The sequence below is a fragment of the Phaethon aethereus genome (assembly GCF_964289735.1).
Source record: "Phaethon aethereus genome assembly, chromosome: 6".
Lineage (NCBI taxonomy): Eukaryota > Metazoa > Chordata > Aves > Phaethontiformes > Phaethontidae > Phaethon > Phaethon aethereus.
Window position 1 is genome coordinate 38,178,717 of NC_138580.1, and position 19,396 is coordinate 38,198,112.

At 42.2% G+C, this 19,396-nt stretch overlaps 1 protein-coding gene across 1 annotated transcript; it reads right to left on the bottom strand.

Annotated features, from left to right (window-relative positions):
* Window positions 1–334: 334 nt before the first annotated feature.
* Window positions 335–18,809, bottom strand: MYL1 (myosin light chain 1; the record flags this gene model as incomplete). The annotated part of the gene is made up of 6 exons (XM_082001152.1): window positions 335–363; window positions 891–968; window positions 1,826–1,999; window positions 3,651–3,794; window positions 7,027–7,054; window positions 18,690–18,809. The coding sequence occupies 6 exons, from the start codon at window positions 18,807–18,809 to the stop codon at window positions 335–337; spliced, it is 573 nt and encodes a 190-aa protein (XP_081857278.1).
* Between the last annotated feature and the right edge of the window lie 587 nt (window positions 18,810–19,396).

The window sequence follows — 19,396 nt, forward strand, 5'->3', positions numbered from 1 at the left end:
ACAGAGATCTAAGGTGACATGTAAGCATTTCCATGCTCGTGAATAAACTGAGCATTTCTTTTCACAGTTTGGGTATGTTTGCAAAATCCACTAAACACAGTTTCCAACCAGTTATAGAGCTGTGAACAAGACCCAGGAATCTGCACTCCTGTTTTCTTTGCTTTTGGACAACAGTCTCTTTTTGTTCTATTTGTATTGTTGGGAAGATGGTCTCATGTTGGTTTTGTAACCTATGCCTGTCCATGGGCATGTAGAAGCCTTTAAGTGTAGCAGACAGACAAGGTTAAGTGTGCAAATGAGAACAACATACCATTTGGTATCTGGGGAAGTCCATTTAGACAGACAAGATGTGCTTTACAAACGCTGTGGAAAAATACAGATATGCTAGTTAGAAGGAGCAGCAAATATTACTTTGGGAAATAGCTTTAGAAGTAACAGCTGTTTATGAGCTGATGGAATTAAAAACACATGTTCCTGATCAGATTTGACTCAGCTTTGTGATAGGAAGTTCTAAGTGTTTAATGTTGTACAAACCAAATTCTCTTCCTGCTTAAGTGTGATAAGACTAAATACATGTCGAATAGTACACTTTGTCCAAGGATTAGCTCTAGGATTGGTTCCAATCACTGCAACTGCTCTGTAGGAAGTCAGAGAGTCTAGAGATCTGCTGTTGACCAAAGTAGCTTTCTCTGCTATAGCTGAATCTAGTCTTTTGAGCAGTGTGACCGCAGGCTAAGTGTACTGCAGCTGCTGTTTGCATGCATAAGCCTTTCAACCTAACTCAGCTGTAGCTATGTCTAACTGATTTGCCTGAGAAGCTAAAAGGCAACTGCAGTGAAACAGAGAGAGAAGAAATGTAGGATGAGAGGGTGTTGAACCCTTGCACCTACCCTCATAGTTGATGCAGCCGTTGGAGTCTTCCTGACCTTTCATGAGTTCGTCTACTTCCTCTTCTGTCATCTTCTCACCTGGAGAGTGGAGAGAGCTTGGTTAATTCTTCCACAGACATGCAGCTGAAGCTGAACCCTATAGCTTTTCCGAGGGCTTTCCTTCTTTTCTGAGTTAGTAACAAAAAGATCTATAACTGAATTGAGCTTTTACTTTTAAGCTTCTTTAGAAGTTTTGCACATGTATATAGACACAGGGGTTCTAGTTATTCCTACAGCGTGAAGAAACTATGCAGCAAATCCTCTTTGTCCCTGTGCTTTATGTCATTGAGGAATACAGCCTTTTCCGTACAACTTATTTACAACTTCCTCCAGAGGGGCGGCGGATGGGGAAGTGCTGATCTCTTATCTGTGGTGACCAGTGATAAGACACAAGGAAATTGTGTAAAGCTGCCTCAGGGGAGGTTCGGACTGGACATTTGGAAAAGGCTCTTCACTGAGAGGGTGGTTGGTCACTGGAACAGGCTCCCCAGGGAAGTGGTCACAGCACCAACCCTGTCAGAGTTCAAAGAGAGTCTGGACAATATTCTTAGTCATATGGGTTTAGGTAGTCCTGCAAGCAGCAGGGAGTTGGAATCAATCCTTATGGGTCCCTTCCAACACAGACATATTCTGTGATTTTTTCCTAATTCCTCAAATAACAGGCACTCTTAATACCTAGTCCAAATTTAGAAGTAATAAACCAAACCTTTTCCTTTGAGCTTTCTACTGTGTTTTGTGTCTGCTTTTCATGCAGATTCCCAGTTAGGAAACCCAGAGTCTTGTCTGGCTTTGTAGCCTCCTACCTGTCCAAACTGATTAGAGTACCTTTCCTCCCTCTTTCAGGCCTTCAAACAGCAGCAATTTTTAAAATGCTCACAGAGATGGTAATCCCTTACCCAGAGTAGCCAGTACGTGACGGAGTTCAGCCCCCATGACTGTGCCATTGCCTTCCTTGTCAAAGACACGCAGACCTTCAACAAAGTCTTCGTAAGTACCCTGTTCCTTGTTGTTAGCAGCTGCTTGCAACATGGGCAGGAACTCTTCAAAAGTAATTTTCTTGGCATTCATCTCTGGAAAGAAAGCACCAGTTGCTATGTGCTAGACACTTCTATGTGTTCTTTTGGGATATTTGCCCTCAAATGTAGGAAAGCCTCCCACCTCATATACACACCTCTTTCCATCCTTTACTCTAGTCTTTGCCTCAGGATTTGGCAGTTTCTTTGCAGAATCTGGATTCTCTCTTACAGTGTGAGTTAATTTTCACATCCTCCCTCCACCCCTCTTCTCACATAATTTTATATGCTTATGTGCATGGTGTATTTTTCTTTCAGAAATGAAACTTGCTGTACAAGTTGATTGATGAAAGGATTTGGGGAGTGTGGGAACTTCAGAATACAGTAAAACAGAAATCTTGAGCCCCAAGCAGTTGGAAAAGATAACCAGAGTGGGATGTTGCAACTTAGACAAGCCCCTGAGGTTGCTGACATCATGTTACTGACCTCTTCAGGGTCTCTTGGATGCGATAGTGGAGACTATTAGCAAAAGAATAAACTGATTAAAACCAGGAAAGTCCAGTGGGGGTGGTGTCCAAATCTACTATTTAACACGTTCAGTGTGGAATTTTAAGGACTTACAAGCTTAGTGCATCTAACCCCTTTGGTCTTATGAGTTGTAGTCCTCAGTGAGGCGTTCCCCAAATGGTTTTTGTTGGAGCAAGGATGCCAAATGAAATGGTGGTTTTGTTTTTGTTTTTTTTAATTTTATTTCCCCTGCTTCCCCCCCCCCCCCCCAATATTTGCAAAGTGCAGCCTTCATCTGGACAGCGATGAAATATAATACATGGAAACATGGGAGAGACTTTTGAATATACAGTTATTTACAGAAACTATTTTACTACCCAGCTATATAAAAATTACTGACAGCGATTGCTGTAGTCACTTAAAGTACTGTCATGGTCTCAATTCTGTGTTAGGCCTCTGCTCAGTGCTTCTTGATGGTGCTAATGCTTAACTCAGGTCTTCTGAACTGTTCCTCAGAGCTGCCTTAACCAGTCCTGAGAGTTTGGATATAATTTAACCCATCTTAATATGGTTCTGCATGACTGGAATCAGAGATCACCTGCAGCTAGGTCCTTGTTAGAAGGAGATGACTACAGTATTTACCATTTCTTTTATCTCTAAGAGGGGAGAAAAGGAAATAGAAAATGGCTGCTATAATAAATGGCCAACATATGCCTCAGCATGCCCAGGTTTGGTAGGAGCTTTGAGCAGACCACCCCAGTCAGCAGAAACATATGAGTGGTTTTCCAGTCCCAGGGCATGTCTTGGCTTATGCAGAAGATCCTGCACTGGAAGGACCTGAAGAGCTGAGTATCAGCTGTTAGAAATGGACTTAACAGCTCCTCAGCAAGGGCTGGGGCACAGGTGAGCAGCAATGAGTGTGTGTTACACCTACACCAAGTTAACACCAAAATGATCCTTACAGAGAATTCTCCATAGCCTAAGGAGAAGGTTTTCCTTTTTCTGAGCACTGTATTCCCCATCATCATCCTCTTCAGAAGGAACTAGAGAAATTCCCTGTATTGTTGCTACAAAGCCCCCGTGCCCCACTGCTTCCCTATTGGAGCAAAAGCTCCTCTCCTACCTGCTGTGCCTATTGATGTTGCCTAATTACAGTTCCCCAGCCTGAAGAAGGGCCCATGAGAGACTGTAGGGTACTTACCCTCTTTGCTGGGGTTGCCCAGGATCTTGTTGATCTCAGCGTTTGTAGGGTTCTGCCCCAGTGCCCGGATGATATCGCCAACCTGGCTCAGGGTGATCTTGGCATCACCGGTCCTGTCAAAGAGGAGGAAGGCCTCCTTGAAGTCTGCAATGGAAGAGCAACAGTTAAATCGAGCCAGGCAGCTCTCTATTGACAAGGTGTATTGACAAAGACGTAAACCTGTTGTCTCTTGGCGTTGTTCCACCAACTCCCGGGGAGTTAGCCAGGGGAACCTTTGGCCCACGATCCCAAGAAAAACTCCTCCCCTCTGATATTTTGGTTTCACTATTTTTAATCTTTTATATCTACCTTTCCTAGCTTTCCTGGCTCTTATAGCCATCAATAGCTTTGTGATGGACCCTCTAGTTATTTCAAGCGTGGGGAAAGATAAGCTTTCTACAAACATTGCCATTCAAGAACAGGTTTCTTTATATGACATAGTAGCAGAAGGTAAAATTGTTATTATTTACTGCACCTTATCTCACGAGAGGACTGAGACTCTTCTGTCAAAGCACCTAGCAGTGCAAAGCATCTGCCTGCTTCGATGGGTCCTGCTTGCAATCCAAGCATTTCAACTACACAGTGCTAATCAGAAACTTGAAGGTGGATTTCAAATGGTTCTACTTTTGTTTTCCCTTAAAGTTGCCTTACAGTGATGTTTCTACTCCTGTTTGTTCCCTCCTTTGTCTGCCTGTTGCAGTCTGTCCCTGCTTCTTACAGATCCATGAATATCCAGCTTTTACAATGGTAATACTTGTGTAGTGCTTTATTCCAGTTCGTGTCTAGGGTGTATGCTTTGAGCCTTTGCTTCTTTCAGTGCTGTCAAGTGATCAACATTCACTTATTTCCCCCTTGCTTCTGACCAAGGACTTGGGGTACAGACATTTCTCCTAGGAAAATCAGCACAGACGGTTGCCTTCATTGCATTAACAATCTTCATCTTCTGTTGCAAAGTTCCATGTTGTTAATTTTGTGATATTTTTCAGGTTTTTCAGAGAATTTGTTGTAATGAATAAAGAAATGTTTTTAAAAAAAGGAGGGAGGGCAAAAGTCAAGGGTCTAGCTGAAAAGCTATGTTTGAACTTCATGTCAAGAGCATCTTGGACTGTGCTGTTGATCTTTTCTGCACTGCAGTATCTGATGGTGCTGTGTTTTAGCTTGAACTAAACCAGGTGAAATGTCTTTCCCTTGGCTGCGATGTGTTTCTAGCAGCTAGACAGGCCTTGTGTTTCACAGTGTGTGTAGGTGGAATGCTCTTTGTGCCCTGGGGCAGATTTAGGAGTAACAAAGCACATTTCAAATCACGTCTTCATTCATCTTGTGCTGGCGATGTGTGACACAGAGGTATTTAAGGTCTTCCTTTAGCCATCCATATACTGCCTTAGTGGAGGAGTTGCTGGCACCCAGTAAAACTGCTGATACAGGATGTCAGCCTGTTAGGCTGTAATCTAATACATCTGAAACTAATCCTCTGACTGTCGGAGTTGAGAGACCTATAACCCTTTACTGCTAACCCTCTCCCCTTACGGATTTTATTGCAGGGTATGAAATCAAGGCCTTCTGGACCCGTGTAGAGCTTCCCCTTACAGTACACCAACTTGATACCAGCTCCTGCTCTAGCAGCTAAGGTCAGTGGAGCTGTAGTGATTTATACCATATGATCCAATCTTTCATCTGGTGCATTAATGACATTTAGCCAGAGTGAGGTATAAAACAATGCCAGTTTCCTATTAGGAAAGACATCAGGAGAGTTCTTTGTTTTGTAAATCCCATAAAGTTTTATATTCACTGTGTTCTGAACACTGCTCCCGAGCTCGAAGAAAAGGCCTGATTTTATTTTTGTCTCAGGCATGAATTTCACTGCAATATATCATTGCTGTGGGGTTTTTCTTTTTAGTTTTGTTTTTTTTTAACATAGCTAGTCCTAGTTTATACCTGTGCTGGAATAAGCATGTCTAAAATCCCTCTCTGAGAAGGGTACTACCCAGCTGCTGGTGTGTCAGCTTGTGTAGATAGAAATAGTTACTGAGGGTGGGACATCTCTCTTCCTGGGAAATTCTCCTTCTCTCAAGTAGCTTTTAATTGCTTCACTGCTTGGTTCAGTCATCGCAGCATTACAGCAGCTGGATGATCTGAAATGTGTAGGGAAGCTGAAAGAAATATTTTGCTTTGTTATATGTATGCCAGCAGCTTTGAATTGATGGCATTTTTCCATAAACCCTCCCAACCCTTTTGTAAAAGTCTTAGAATTAAAAAGTGAGGAAGAGTCCACATAATTTTCTTTGTGACCAGGAGCATTTGGACTGCAGGAAGAGAAATGTTTCCAGTCTCACTTACTGCACTATACCTCTCCCTGTTGCTTTGATGATGTTACCCAGAGAAGGCTGGTGTTTAGGAAGTTTAGGGCTCTCTCTTAAGACCTGCTTCTAGCTATTCCTCTCCCTCTGGATTTTTCTAGTAAATCCTCATATCTTCCATACAAAATACTTTTGTTCACAGTGAGAAGTCTACTGAATTTTTAATGTTTTTTTAAACCTATGTTATTTAATAAACCCTGAAAGAATCTCTTAGGATATTTAAAATACTCCAGCTTAGATTTCCAGAGCTTCAATGGGCATTTTCGTTCATGTAATAATTTTTAATCGGATCTTTCTAGCAGATTGAAAGCAAAAAAAAAAAAAAAAAAAAAAAAAAAAAATTGGAACTTGGTGGTGGCTTGTGAGGATACAGCAAGATGCTCCAGAATTGCAGCATATCCAGACTATTGTGTTTATATGCAACAGTTTACACAAGTCACTTATTTGCTAACTATTTCCATGCTTCATTAATGTATTTACATTAAAGCAGCCTTTCTTCCTCCCCAAAACCTCCCAGCAAGTGACATGTAGGCCTCTTGCATCTCCTGTCCCTGTAAAATTGCAATGTCACTGCATCTAAGTTAAATTTTCAGCTCAGTCCCTCCTGTTGTCCTTCATCTGCCTATTTCCCCCATGACTTTCAAATGCAAAACCCGTTTTCAGCATCCTTGTGAATGGCCAGTACAGGAGCACAACTGAAAAATGATCAGTAGGTAGAGCTGGTAACACCAGTGTATTTCCTCTTGTACCATGGCATAAACTTCTCAGCTTGGGCAGCACATAAGCACCCAGATAAATTATGTGTAAGTCTATGGTCAGGTTCTTGTTCAGTGTAAGCACTGCTCCTCTGAAGTCAAGAGTGTGGTGATTTATACCAGCTGAAGCCCTAGCTCAACTTTTTGTAAAAGTTAAACTTCTGACCCTGCAGCTCCTCTCTGAATGCACATACATGTAAAACAATCGGCTGTCTTGTAACTTACCATCCTGCTGCTCCTTGGAGAACTCGATCTGTTGGAAGGAAATCAATCACAAAAAATAGCTTAGGAAGGGGGGGCTGGGGGAGAACCTGTTTGTTTTCTAAAGCATCCAGCTCAATCCATGAGTCATCTTCCAAAACAGCAAAAATCTGGCCTGTCAGATGCGCAGAAGTAATGCAGATAGCAAAAGAGCTGTTAAGACTAGTGAATATTTAGCATTTGGTAGCCATTATGTTCCCCCCCCTTCCTGCTCCCTATTAAAGTTTAACTTTTATTTCACTTACCATTAATTTGGTCAGGAGTGAAGGACTGCAATTGGGAAGAAAAAGAGAGAGAGAAAAGAAGAGAACTAGTACTGCTGAAAATGCACTGAGAGAAAGCAAATAGCACGAAGTAGCTGAGGGCTCTCGCATCTGTCTTGCCTAATGTAATTAGACCATAGCAACCTAAAGTAGCAACTTCCCTTGTAAAAATGCATCACCAGACCTATTCTTAAAGATTCTGTTAAAATCTGCATCCCAGGGAAAGCCAAGGTTGTGCCTAGAAGCAACAAAAATCTAAAGGGTCTTAACAAAGAAGTTGTTCATGTACCATCAGGTCATTTACTGTTTTAGTATAGACCCACCTTATTAAGGCTGTTTGAAGTAATATTGCTTAACAAGCAGCTCTTTTTACCTTGACATAGAAATTAAACCAATCCCTTAAAGTTTGTGTTTCAAATTAGTTTTTGACAGTACGTTGTTTCATAAAATACTAAACTATGATATTTTCTTACGTAAAAATATTATTTTCCATTGCCACTTTAGCAAGTTGCATCCAATTTAAAGAAAAAATGCTTAGCAGACAGCAGAAGTTGTAACCCTTCTGTCTGAAGCTACAGGAGCTGCGCGTCTACCATTGCCTGGTGCAGAACTTGAGGCCAATTGGAAAACCTCGCATAGTCCTTTCGGTTTAAGGAGGAAAGCCAAGCAAACCTAAACTGTCTTCTGGACTGTCCTTCCTCTCCCCTCGCACCCCCAGAACTAACTTGAGCGAGAAGCCCGATTTACTTATGTAAAATACACTGGCTCACTGCTAATGATTAGCTTTCCAGTGGACCCACCATGGTTGAGAGTTGGAAAAGCAGAGCAGCAGACGGGCAGGAGGGATTAGCTGAGAGGTCTCGAGAGTGGTCCTGCTTTCCTGGTCTTTCTTCCCCCTTATTTATGCGGCGGTGCTGACGGCATTGCCTGGATTAGGTGTCAGAAGGAAGTGGTCCCTCCCCTTGGCGAGTTCTTTAGCTTTCTTAGGGCAAAGTGACAGGAGGCTCCATGTCTTGATCGACATCTTATGATGGCTATTTTTAGGAGGCTGGAGAGGAGCAGGGAGTGGCAAGCAGCAAGTTTGATTCATGTCAGCACTTTCTGGGTCCGTATGGTCAACAGGAGATGTTCCTTGTCTGAACCTACCAAGACTTCCTTATAGGGAAGGATTCTATTTCTCCAATAAGCTATAAAGTCAGTGAGCAAGGAGCGCTGAGGGGTGCCACGTGTGTGCCCAGCTGACTGGTTTTACACATGGCTTGCAGGTTGTGTTAGATGCAGCTGGATGGTCCTTGTACCTTTGGGCTTTACTCAACCCCTTATATGGATAGTGTAATGCTCAGTGTTAGATGAGTGGTGCTGCTGCTCATCTGCTCAGTGTGATCCATGTGTTGGCACTGAGATGATGATTAACCTGTTGATGGAGGTAGTGTCCAACTGTGAAGCTCTTCTGCACTGGTCACGTTTTCCAAATTTTGAACACTTTTAAGGGAAAAATCATCTGTGCACTTTGGATCCAGCTATGTTGCTCAGTTAAGAGCTGATGTGGAGATGTACTCTGCAGGGCAGCGGGGAAACTTGTATTCAGAGCAGTCTGTGCTCTCTAGGATACCCTTCCTCTAAGGCTGGAGTTAGGCAGGGCACCAGTGTACCAGCTTCAGAGCTCAATGGTGTGAAGTGTGGTGTGAGGAGGTGCTGCTGAGCTTTTTCTGATGGGGAGGCAAGGGAGAAGCCACAATAGAAGCTAAGACCCTCCAAAGGCTTTGTGAAGCGGAAGGATGACTGTTCTTGGTGGGGAGAGGGGTACTTGCTTTTTGGGTTGTGGAGGGGTCATGGTGGGACTACAAGTGGGGAATTTCTAGGTAGGTTGCAGGAGGTAGAGGCTGCAGCTTCTTCAGTAGCGACTATCTAGTCCCACCATGTAGAATCCTCCAAGCCCAGCTCAAATCTGTGAATTGATGCTGTGAGACATTGTAAAAAGATTATAAAACTTTGCTCCAAACTTCTTCCTTTCCCTGTCACCTCAACTGCGTCAAGAGTGTCGTGGAACCAGGGCAGGAATGGTTGTGCGACAACAACAAACTCCCTGTTGCAAACACAAATCCCCTCTCTAATCTCTATTGATTTCCTTTTTGAGCATTTGCTGCTCCTGGCTTTCTAATAACAAAATGTGATTAGTGAGGGAAATTTTCATCAGTAGCTCACTTAGTTACCCTGAAGATAAGCATAATCTTTCTGAATGTCTCTTTTTCAGTATATTGAGGGCTCTGAAAGAAAGAATCAAATCCAAGCAGAGTTAACTTTACTGTTTGGTTTGGTTTTTTTAACTGAACAATCAAAATAAGTCTATATGTGGTTGGATTTGAGACATTAACTTCCTGTTGTAAAAACTAAAGATAGAACTGCAAAGAATTTTCTAAGCTCACCATTTTAGCCAGAAAACATTCCTTCCAAACAGATTATTCATGTTTTTGGAGAAATATCTGGAAAATATACCAAATATGAAAAATGCTCCACTGCCAATCTTTCACTTTTTTTTCTGCTATTTGTAATCTATAGGCTGTGGGAACAGAGTTGTATTCAGGACAAAGTGTAGCCATGATCGGGTGTGGTTGCACAGAAAAGGGGGTTGATGCTTTGGTCTGAATTAGGTAACATAGGTTTAGCACAGTGCAGACATCCTGATTAATACTGGCTGGGGCTGGATCTCAGGCAGTGAGAAAACTAAGATAGATCTTGGCCATCAGTCCCAATGCATTAATAGAGGAGCTTTCTAAAGACTTTGGCAGAGCTGAAATGTTGCCTGGGTCAGTGCAGTGTGTTGGCTTTTGTGGAATTTTCCTTCTGCCCTTAGCTTCTCACTTTCCAGTGCTGGCAACTGGGAAATGCTCCCCTGAAAACAGGATTTAAAAAAAAAAAAATTAAAGGAAAACTTAGATTAATTTTCTTGAACTTCTTTTTTTCTTCCTTCCAGATAACCTTTATGATTGGCTGCAACAAAACTCATCCCAAAGACTTTAGATGTCAAGCAGAAAATAATTGGGAGGTGCATTTGTCTTGGGTATAGGAAATTGGCACCTGGATTAGCCATCTGACTTGAATGGGCTATCAAGTATGTATAAATTGAGAAGGGTCTACATATAAGCAGATTGATCTTTTGACCGTGTGAGACTTTGGCTCAGCATTTAGATGAGAAAATACTAGTGCATCACATCAGCCCTTCATTTTATTACTGATTCTTGAATAAAAGCTCACTAGACAGTTTTTCTGGGGAGAAATATGCTAGCACAGGCATGTTGCATTCACCTGAATTAAGAATCGCCCTGCTTTAAGCCAGTAGGGTCTGATGGGAGCTTAAAATGCTACTTGCTTTGAGTAAGGGCACCTACAAATGGTCTTGGTATAGAAAATATTTCAAATGCTCCTTAAAAGCAATTAAAGGTAAGATTTCTGAGCCTGTAAGGAGCTTTCATAAACTTCAAAATATACAAAGAAATATGTTCCAGTGGTCTGATCTTTGCTCTGATCTTGGCAGTGTTCTCTGCATTTTCAGAGGACATGATGCGTCTCAGGGCTTTAGGGAAGATGTTGAAATTTCAGGGAATTGAGAATGAAAAATGAATGCCCCACCCCGAAATAATGAAAGGTTGACTGAACTGGGAAATGGCCTGAAGTTGCACCAGGGGACGTTTAGATTAGATACTAGGCAAAATTTCTTTATGGAGAGAGTGGTCAAGCATTGGAACAGGCTGCCCAGAGAGGTGGTAGAGTCACCATTACTGGAAGTGTTCAAAAAACATGTGGACGTGGCACTTGAGGACATGGTTTAGTGGGCATGGTGGTGTTGGGTTGATGGTTGGGCTTGATGGTCTTAGAGGTCTTTTCCAACCTTAATGATTCAGTGATTCTGTGAACTGCAACACATAGAAAGACCTGGATTTCTCTAACTTTGTTTAGCCCTTATTTATGGACAAAGTTATTATCCAGGAGGTTATCTGTGCCAAAGAAAAAGGTGGTGTTTTGTTTTGGTTTTTTTCTATTGTTTTGTTTTTAAGATTAAAGCTTTTCCCTGTATAGTTTGTGACTACCTTCTAGTCACCTTGTTGCTAGGTAGAGGCATTTTGATCAGGTCCCAGTTATATATGGTGGGTGGATAGGGTTGTACGCAACTCTTTATCGCAAGCTAAGCAGAAGACCCAATCTACACAAATCTTTATTTCCAAATTATTACCAAAGTTACTAATTTCGCAACAAATCAATGGTTCATGGGCCTTAGGGTCCCGACCTTTAGAGTGTGGTGCTGTGCTCACCTATTTAGAATGGTGAGCACTGGGACTGAGTACAGCTGTGCTGAGTAACAGGCACTTTGTGCTCACTGAAAATGTGTAAATATCTGGACAGGGTAAAAAGATGCTGCTGGGAGTTAAAGCATTCAGCTCCTCCGTCTGCTTGTTATCTTTTGGGTGAATTACAGAAAAGGGTGTCATCTTAGGATCTTCTTAGAGAGTCACCAGATTTTTCAAGGTACTGTCTCTGTAGAAGAGACTGAGAACATATCAGATGTCTTGGAAAATCAGAGAGGAGAAGATTGGAGAGTCCCCTGGGATACTCATTGTATATTTAGCCTTCTATTCAGGACTAGAGGGATTTTTTTTTTTTTATTTTTATTTTTTTTTGGGTAGAGGTAAGCTAGGATTGTGCCTACAGCAGTTCATGTGATATCTGCTCGCCATTAATGCCTGCTCCTTGATTAATACAGCTGCACATACTTTCTAGTAGACATCACTGGGTGCAGGATTACACAGCTCTCAAACCCCTCTGAAAAGCAGGCTGTCATTCCTCCCATCCCTCACCCCGGTTCGATAGCTTGTGCGATCGATGCCACAGATCTTAGAAAGGCTACTTCTCATTTAAGTAAGAATCAAGAGCCTGATGGATTTAACTTCATTTCTTTTGTGAGGTGGAGGAATAGTAGGAGCAGATGAGCTCTTGAGAGAGAGAACTCTCTTTTGAGAACAGAGCTGGCTAGAAATACAAGTGAAGAAAGATAAAAAATGACTACCATTAATGCAGGAGAGAAAATTGCATGTGTGAGATACCATGAGGTTTGGAAGAATAGTTCAAAATCTGTTTGAGTTTAATTGACGTAACTGCAGATGAATTTGAAACTTTTCTAAGCATTCTGTCTAACTTTCCAGCTTGTTTACGTTTAAAGCTTGTAACTTCACAGTTGCTTTACAGTTGTGCAAAAATTTCTGGGTGAGCTTTGCCTATTAATATGCCATTCTGAAACGCCTGGGAGTGAAATGTGCTCTAGCTGCGATGTTGATCATACCATTTTGATCAGATTTCATTGGCTTCATGGAGGGAAGTGTGTTCAGTTGTGCTCATTTGTAAAAATGTCTCTTTTCTAATCACATTTAGTTTTGTGTGAATGTGTATAATTGAGAGGATGTGCAAGCAAATGTGAGGCTCTGGAGCCCTGCTGTCAGAGGGATTTGTTGTTTTAACATGCCTCCCCATGGCAGTGTTAGAGTATTAACATTATTTAACCTATCGCTACTTGACATTTAAGTGCTATGCGGTAAACCAGCCAGCTGAAAGTGCTTTTTGGCAATGGATATAAGATGTAATAAAGCCTTAGTGAAGTGGGGGCAAATTTCCAGCTTGGTTGTTTCATCTCTCCTTACAGACAACTTCTTTCTTTACTTGTCATTGGCTAAATTAGTTACCTTCTTCTTGCCTTATGTAAGATAAACTCAAATATCTTGTTACTATATGTTACAATCTCTCTGTGCTCTAAGGGAGGTTAAAACAGTATCTTAGAAATATTGTGGGGTGGTTTTGATTTATTAGTTGAGTGAAATGCTCTGCCACACAACTGCTGTTAACACTTGAAATTACTCTGTGAGCTCTTAAAATGTTACTCTCTGTGTAATTTGCTTTGAATTCCACTGTTTCTACCAAAGTTTGGCACTTTGCAGACATTCCAAAGGCTATAGGTATCATTTTTTTAAATGCTGCCAAAGCCATGATTTACTAAAGAATGGATCCTGTAAAAAATAATTTTCCAAATATTTTTTCAGGTTAGCAGACATAAGAAAAAGTGCCTACTAATATATATGCATAGTCCCTACTTTTGAGGGACTCCTTGATTAGCAGCATTTTAGGAAGAAAAGGACGCAAGATTCTTCTGAAAACTGCAAAGAAAGCCAAGTGCTGGCTTTTCTGTTTGCTTTTCCTTCTAGTTTTCAACAGTGTCCCAAAAGGATGTCTTGGTGTGTAGCTGAGTCTGATGTCCAGGTTATCTGTCCTGGGACACCTTTAAGCCTTGCCTGTGCAGTGATTTAGCAACTGCTATCATCGTGGGTCTGGCATCAGTGGTGGGGTTCACAGGGGCAAGGGATTTGGCTGGGGCTGCTCTGCTCCAGCATGGATCCCAAATGATGCTGTCTCAGTGGTGAAAGTGGTAGCAGGAAGCTGGTCAGGATGGTGTCAGATAGTCACCTTTACATCTCTTAAGGCTAAGTCATGTTTGTGCTTGTCCCCTTCCTACCTGAAAGAGCACTTGGGACTGGTGACCTTGTCTAATGGGTATATCAGTCCTAGGGAAACTTTCTGGAGTCATCACTGGAGCTGGATCAGGCATAATCTGAACGTCTGTGCCAAAAATTTCAGGCAAAAACCTGCCAGTTCCTAAGAAAGCCCTTAGCACTATGAGTAAAGCTACTGTTAACATTCCTGTTCTCACTCCACAGCTTCACGTGGAGTTTGTCTGCAGCGTTAATAGCTCTCTGAGCACTTCAGCTGACATTTGCAGTCCTGCTTGCCCTCCAGCCCAGAAGCTTTTTGTCAGTGCATTTTAGTGCGTTTATCTCTCTCTGCTTATATCCAATGCAATGTCTGTTCACAGATGACCTACTTGAGTAGTGAATGTAATAAGAATAAGGACACATGGAGAAACACTTTTTACTGCCTTAAGAGCTCTGTATTTAAAAACAAATGATCACACATTTGCAAACACAGGTTTGCTTCCGTGCAGCAGGCTTTGTCATGCATCACACAGTTACACAAGGCCTTAGCAAGTCTTTACTAGTTGACAGCTTTTAGTTATTTTCCCTCTAAAGATGTGGGTATCTTATCTGCCATTGAGCATGGCATAATTGGTGTCCTGAGATTTCAGTCTTGAAAACACCAGCATGTGAAACCTTGTGTGCCAAATGAAAGTCACTTAGGCTATGGATACTTGCAAGAACCCAATCTCTGTCTCTGCTCAAGAGAGGATACTCAGGTGTATCCTTGAAATAAAGGGCCTGGTGTGTGACACTGGATCAGAGTGCTACACGTTCAGATTACCATCTGCAGAGCAGAAGCCTATGAAGGACTGCACTCAGCATCTCCAGCACCCAGATCCCAAAACATTGCAGTTAATGCTATGAGCCTGGGCTCAGTCCAAGGATTCATTGTGTGTGCTGGGAAGGGCCCTTAGATTTCCAGTGAAAAACCCACACGCTTTTCCTGTTAGTGATAGGGACCGAGTTAAATGGATTTGGGCACTATGACGTTTATCCATTTCCCGCTGCCTCAGTTGCAAAACCAAGCTTGAGACATCCTCATCATTAATGTCCCATCCCAGTTGTTGCAGACATAGACTCATAGTAGTGCTGTTTGGCAGCTCAACGTTTCTTCTCTCTCAGGCTTGTGAGGGAGAAGGAAGTTGACAAAATAGATAAGCTATCTTTTGGGGAGTGTTCTTGGCCACAGTTTTAATTACAGAATTCTCGGGAGTCTCTTAAGAAAATTACCCATATGATCATTTTGCTTTTAATCAGTTTGCTTTTAATTACCTTTAATTTAATTCTTAGATGCATCCATTACCCTGTTTTTCTTTTCTCAGTTATGATTTCATCTTTAACGTTTGTACCTATTGTTCAAATCCAGGCCATGCTAGTAATCAGGAAAACTGGAAGTATAAATTTGGTCTGGAAAGGCTTGTGCAAAGAAGATTGAATTGTATGTTGTTTCCCGAGTTTGGGGAAAAGGGTCTTTACATTTCCATTTAAAAACAAATTCTTCCTCCCTGCCTTGATGTCCTCCTGTGGTTGTTGTACTATAACCTAAGGTGAGCTGAGGGAGGGCTGAGTTTAGTGATTTGAGTCTTGAGCAGTTAGGTATTCCTGTTATTTTTATAGCCAATAGATGGTGCTCAAAAATAGAAAATCCCGTATCAGCTGCTATTAGTACTAGCAAATCACCAAGTATTTCCTTTAATTGGATTAAAGTGGGGAAAAAAGAACAGAAGAGGGTGAAAGGCCTGTCACAACTCTGATGGTGACAGGCAATTTTGGGGTGCCTGCATTTGCAAGAACCCAGCTTGAGACCTTTTAAGGAAAAAAAAAAAAAAGCCTAACTTTCAAAGTATGCACCCCAAAAGGCTCATAAAACCAGATTCCCTGAAGATGGGTCACACAGGGTATCTGAGAGAAGGGGTACCACCAAAAGAAAGTTTGTAAACCACTTTCTTGCTTGTTTTGGAGAATATTATGGTCTCTGATGACAATTTAAAATGAAGTGCAATGCCAAATGTGGCTTATTGGGCTGCTGTAAACCCATTAGGCACCTCTACCCTTACCCACTCCAGGTGTGACAATTAGAAGGGGCTTGGATGTCCCTTGAGGAGACATCCCTGTCCCTGAGGAGTGGAGGGGAGCCCACTTGATTCCCTTGTTCAAAGTGCTGAAGGCTATGACTTCAAGGCCTGGTAAATCAGCACAAAGACCCTGCCCCAGGACAGGATTGCTCACTGAGTCCTGGTCAAAAACCTAGTTTTAAGTACTCTCTGCCTCCAAAGTTTTGCTGGAAATGATTCTGTGCCCTTTCCCATGCTGAGACTTTGGTGGCTGAATGGAAGGACTCAGAATTAATTAATGCCAATTAAGGGACCAGGCTAAGACTTGGCAAATTTGTATTCCTGACTGTCTTCTGAGAAGTGATTTGCCTGGGAGATGTGGCATTGTTTCCCTTCACTGCCTGATCTCTCAAAGGGTGAAAAAGGGTAACCCAGGGTGGTTGATTGGGACCTTGAGAGGTTGTCCAGTCCCTGCCCCTTCTCCAAGGCAGGATGAAAGCCAGCATTGTTGTTCCTGGTACCTTCTCGAAAAGCCCAGCACTGGAGGTGCTACAGTCTACCTAGGCAGCCCTTGGCTGATGTGGGGTCTCAGGTGAGAGGGGAAGGTCAGGGACAGAGGGGACATGTGTCACCCTCGTGGGCAGCGTGGGTTTCTGCATCACCTTGTGGCCATGACTGTGTGGTTGGCTAGGCTCCTCCTGCTGTGGGGGGGCTCCGTCCACCCTTGAAGCTCCTCTGAGACACCCTGCTCCTTACCTGGTAAGGGCACAACGAAGAGCGGAAGAGATACACGCTAGTGATAAGCATGCAGGGCAGGGGGCTGTGCCACCACCACATTGCAGGGTAGTCCTGTAGCCTCTGTCACAGTGCTCATACCTTCACTTATTTGCAAATAGGAATAGTAATGCTTATGTGCTGCCGTTAGTGTTAAAAGAATAGTTTTTATCTTGCTAGCCCAGGTTTTTTACCCCCTCTTCAAAGAGGAAAATATTTTGTCAGATATTACCTTTCAAAAGAAAGAATTTACGGAGACTGTCGTCTTTTATCAGTCTGAATATGACAAAACCAGGAGTGTTCTCTCTGTGCTACCAGTATATATTTCCTGCCATTATAGAGAGCTCTCTAGGAAAAGGAGTGAACTGCAGAGATGCCTCAGACTGCAGCCTGCCAGTTTTTAGCCAGTAATACACTAGTAAGTCTATTTATGTAAAGATGGATTAGCTAGGATCACTGGAGTTGAAAATTCTATTTTCTTCTAATGAACTGGACATAGAAAGCTATCAAATCATATTAAATTATTTAGTAGGAAACCTAGCTTGCATTCCTTTTCATCTCTGGAAATGAGTGAAATGTGAGGTCTAATCTAATTTTCAGACAGTACTCTCAAAACCAGTGGGCTTTTCATGTAGCCTTTACTATGATCACTCAAGGTATTTCAAAATGTATTTTTTCCCTTACTCTTGTTTTGCTTTACTCTTGTTTTACTTTGCTGGTGGGTTCAGCTTCAGTATTATGAGAAGCTACATATTGTTTCAGAAAAACACTGACTACTGATCGTGAAAACTGAAGTAAACTTCAAGAAATTTCACTAAATGGGTCATGATCTTAGGACTCTATGTATTAAGATACCTGAAACAGAATTCATCATGAGATGGAAGTGAGTAGGTTCTATTAAGGGTCTTTGTACTCCTTCTTTTCTCCGTAATAGGCATGACTGCTTATGCAGAATTTAGCAAATTGGTCCTGGGACCAACCAGCTTGTCAGGTAGGTGGAGAATAACTATTTATAGTCCCACCCAGAGAAACTGGTTTGTCTCTTCATCTCTTTAACCACTTAACCTCCCTCTCCTCTTTCCTAAGTAAAGAGTTTCCCAACATGGAGGAGTTTTCCTAGAAGGGTCAAGGCAACAATCAGTGATATTGGTTGGCATGCAAAGTCTAAAGACACTATGAGATCAAATGGAAATGTAGTCAGAGGGAAACCTCTGAAAGAGTATTCCTCTTTGTTGCTTTCAGTTTGCAGCAAATTGCAAATTCTGAGCAAATATATAAAGGTGAGAGGAAATCACTTGAAATGCTTCCATCCATAGCTTTCTAGCTCGTGATCTCTATCAGTTTGTTGTACAGTGCAAATGAAAACAGATGAAACAGCCAAATCCCTTTTTTTTTAAATCTGTTCTGTTTCTGCTTTTAAAGACAAGCTATGCTGATCTCAGAACACATGACCAAGGGGTCACTAGGTGGTTGCACAAATTTAGAAAGGAATTTGAGGGGGAACTGCAAAATAAGGTTTGGTTTTAGTACAGTGCTATGGGAAAACATTGCACTTCAAGTTTCAGTAACCGTTTCTGGTCCTCATGCACGTATTTTAGGGATTTGGGGGTGGGGGTTGGTTGTTTTTTTCTTTTAAATTTCACTTTACTAAACAGGTCAGGCTGTTACTGATTTGGTAAAAAATTCTGAGGGCCGCACTCCGAAACCCTTTTGAAATCACTTGGCTTCACTCTTGTGTTAAATCATGCGCCATGCCTTACACCCCTCCAGCTACTAAAACAATCAAAAGCTCAGGCAGGTCAACAAACCCATTGACTGAGGTTGCTCATTCATTTCACCGCAGTCCCTGAACTGGAACCAAACACATGCAACACTTCACTGCAGGTCTCAGCCAGGACTCTGCTAAGTTTCCCCTTTGGGAACGCTTCGGGTCCGCAATGAGCACGCGTTCATCCATTTACCTTGATGCTCTTGAGATCGATTGCAGGTTCTTTGGGTTTAGCTGGCGCGGGTGCTGGTGCTGGCGCGGGTGCAGGTGCTGGTGCTGCCGCTGGTTTCTTTACGTCCTTCTTTGGTGCCATTTTGTGTTGCTTAAACTTGAAAGTAAAGGTGCCCCTCCCCCAAAAAACTTAAAAAAACCCAAAACAAACAGCAGCCCTTAAAAGTGATTCCTGGGAGAGGAGCAGTGGTCAGAATGAGCTACAGCCTGTGCCCTCGAGGTGGACCCAATGTGCTAAACTCTGTAAGGGCATATATATATTTCACGTAGTGCTTCGTACAGTCCTGCCACATGCAGCTGGATTGGACAGCTTGCTAATCAAGGGGGATGTCATTCCAACTTGAGCTATAAATGGAATATAAGAGTTCAGGGCTTCATAAGATCAAGGGACTTTCAGTGGCTTTTCCCCCCCACCCCCCTCTTTAAAAACCCCAACCACCTCCCCTGTATTTTTTTTAATGTGTGTAAAGGAGAGGGAAATATGACAAACCCAGTTTCAGAACTGCTGTTGACATTCAGGCATGGATTGAACAGTCCTTTTTCTCATCAGAATTTCAGTTCTGCTTAAGTAATAAATCTTCTTTCTTTCCTTCTCTCCCATTTTCCCCTACGCCTGTGTAGCGCTCCAGGAGGATTTGGTTTCATGTAGGAATTTTGACTTTCATGGCT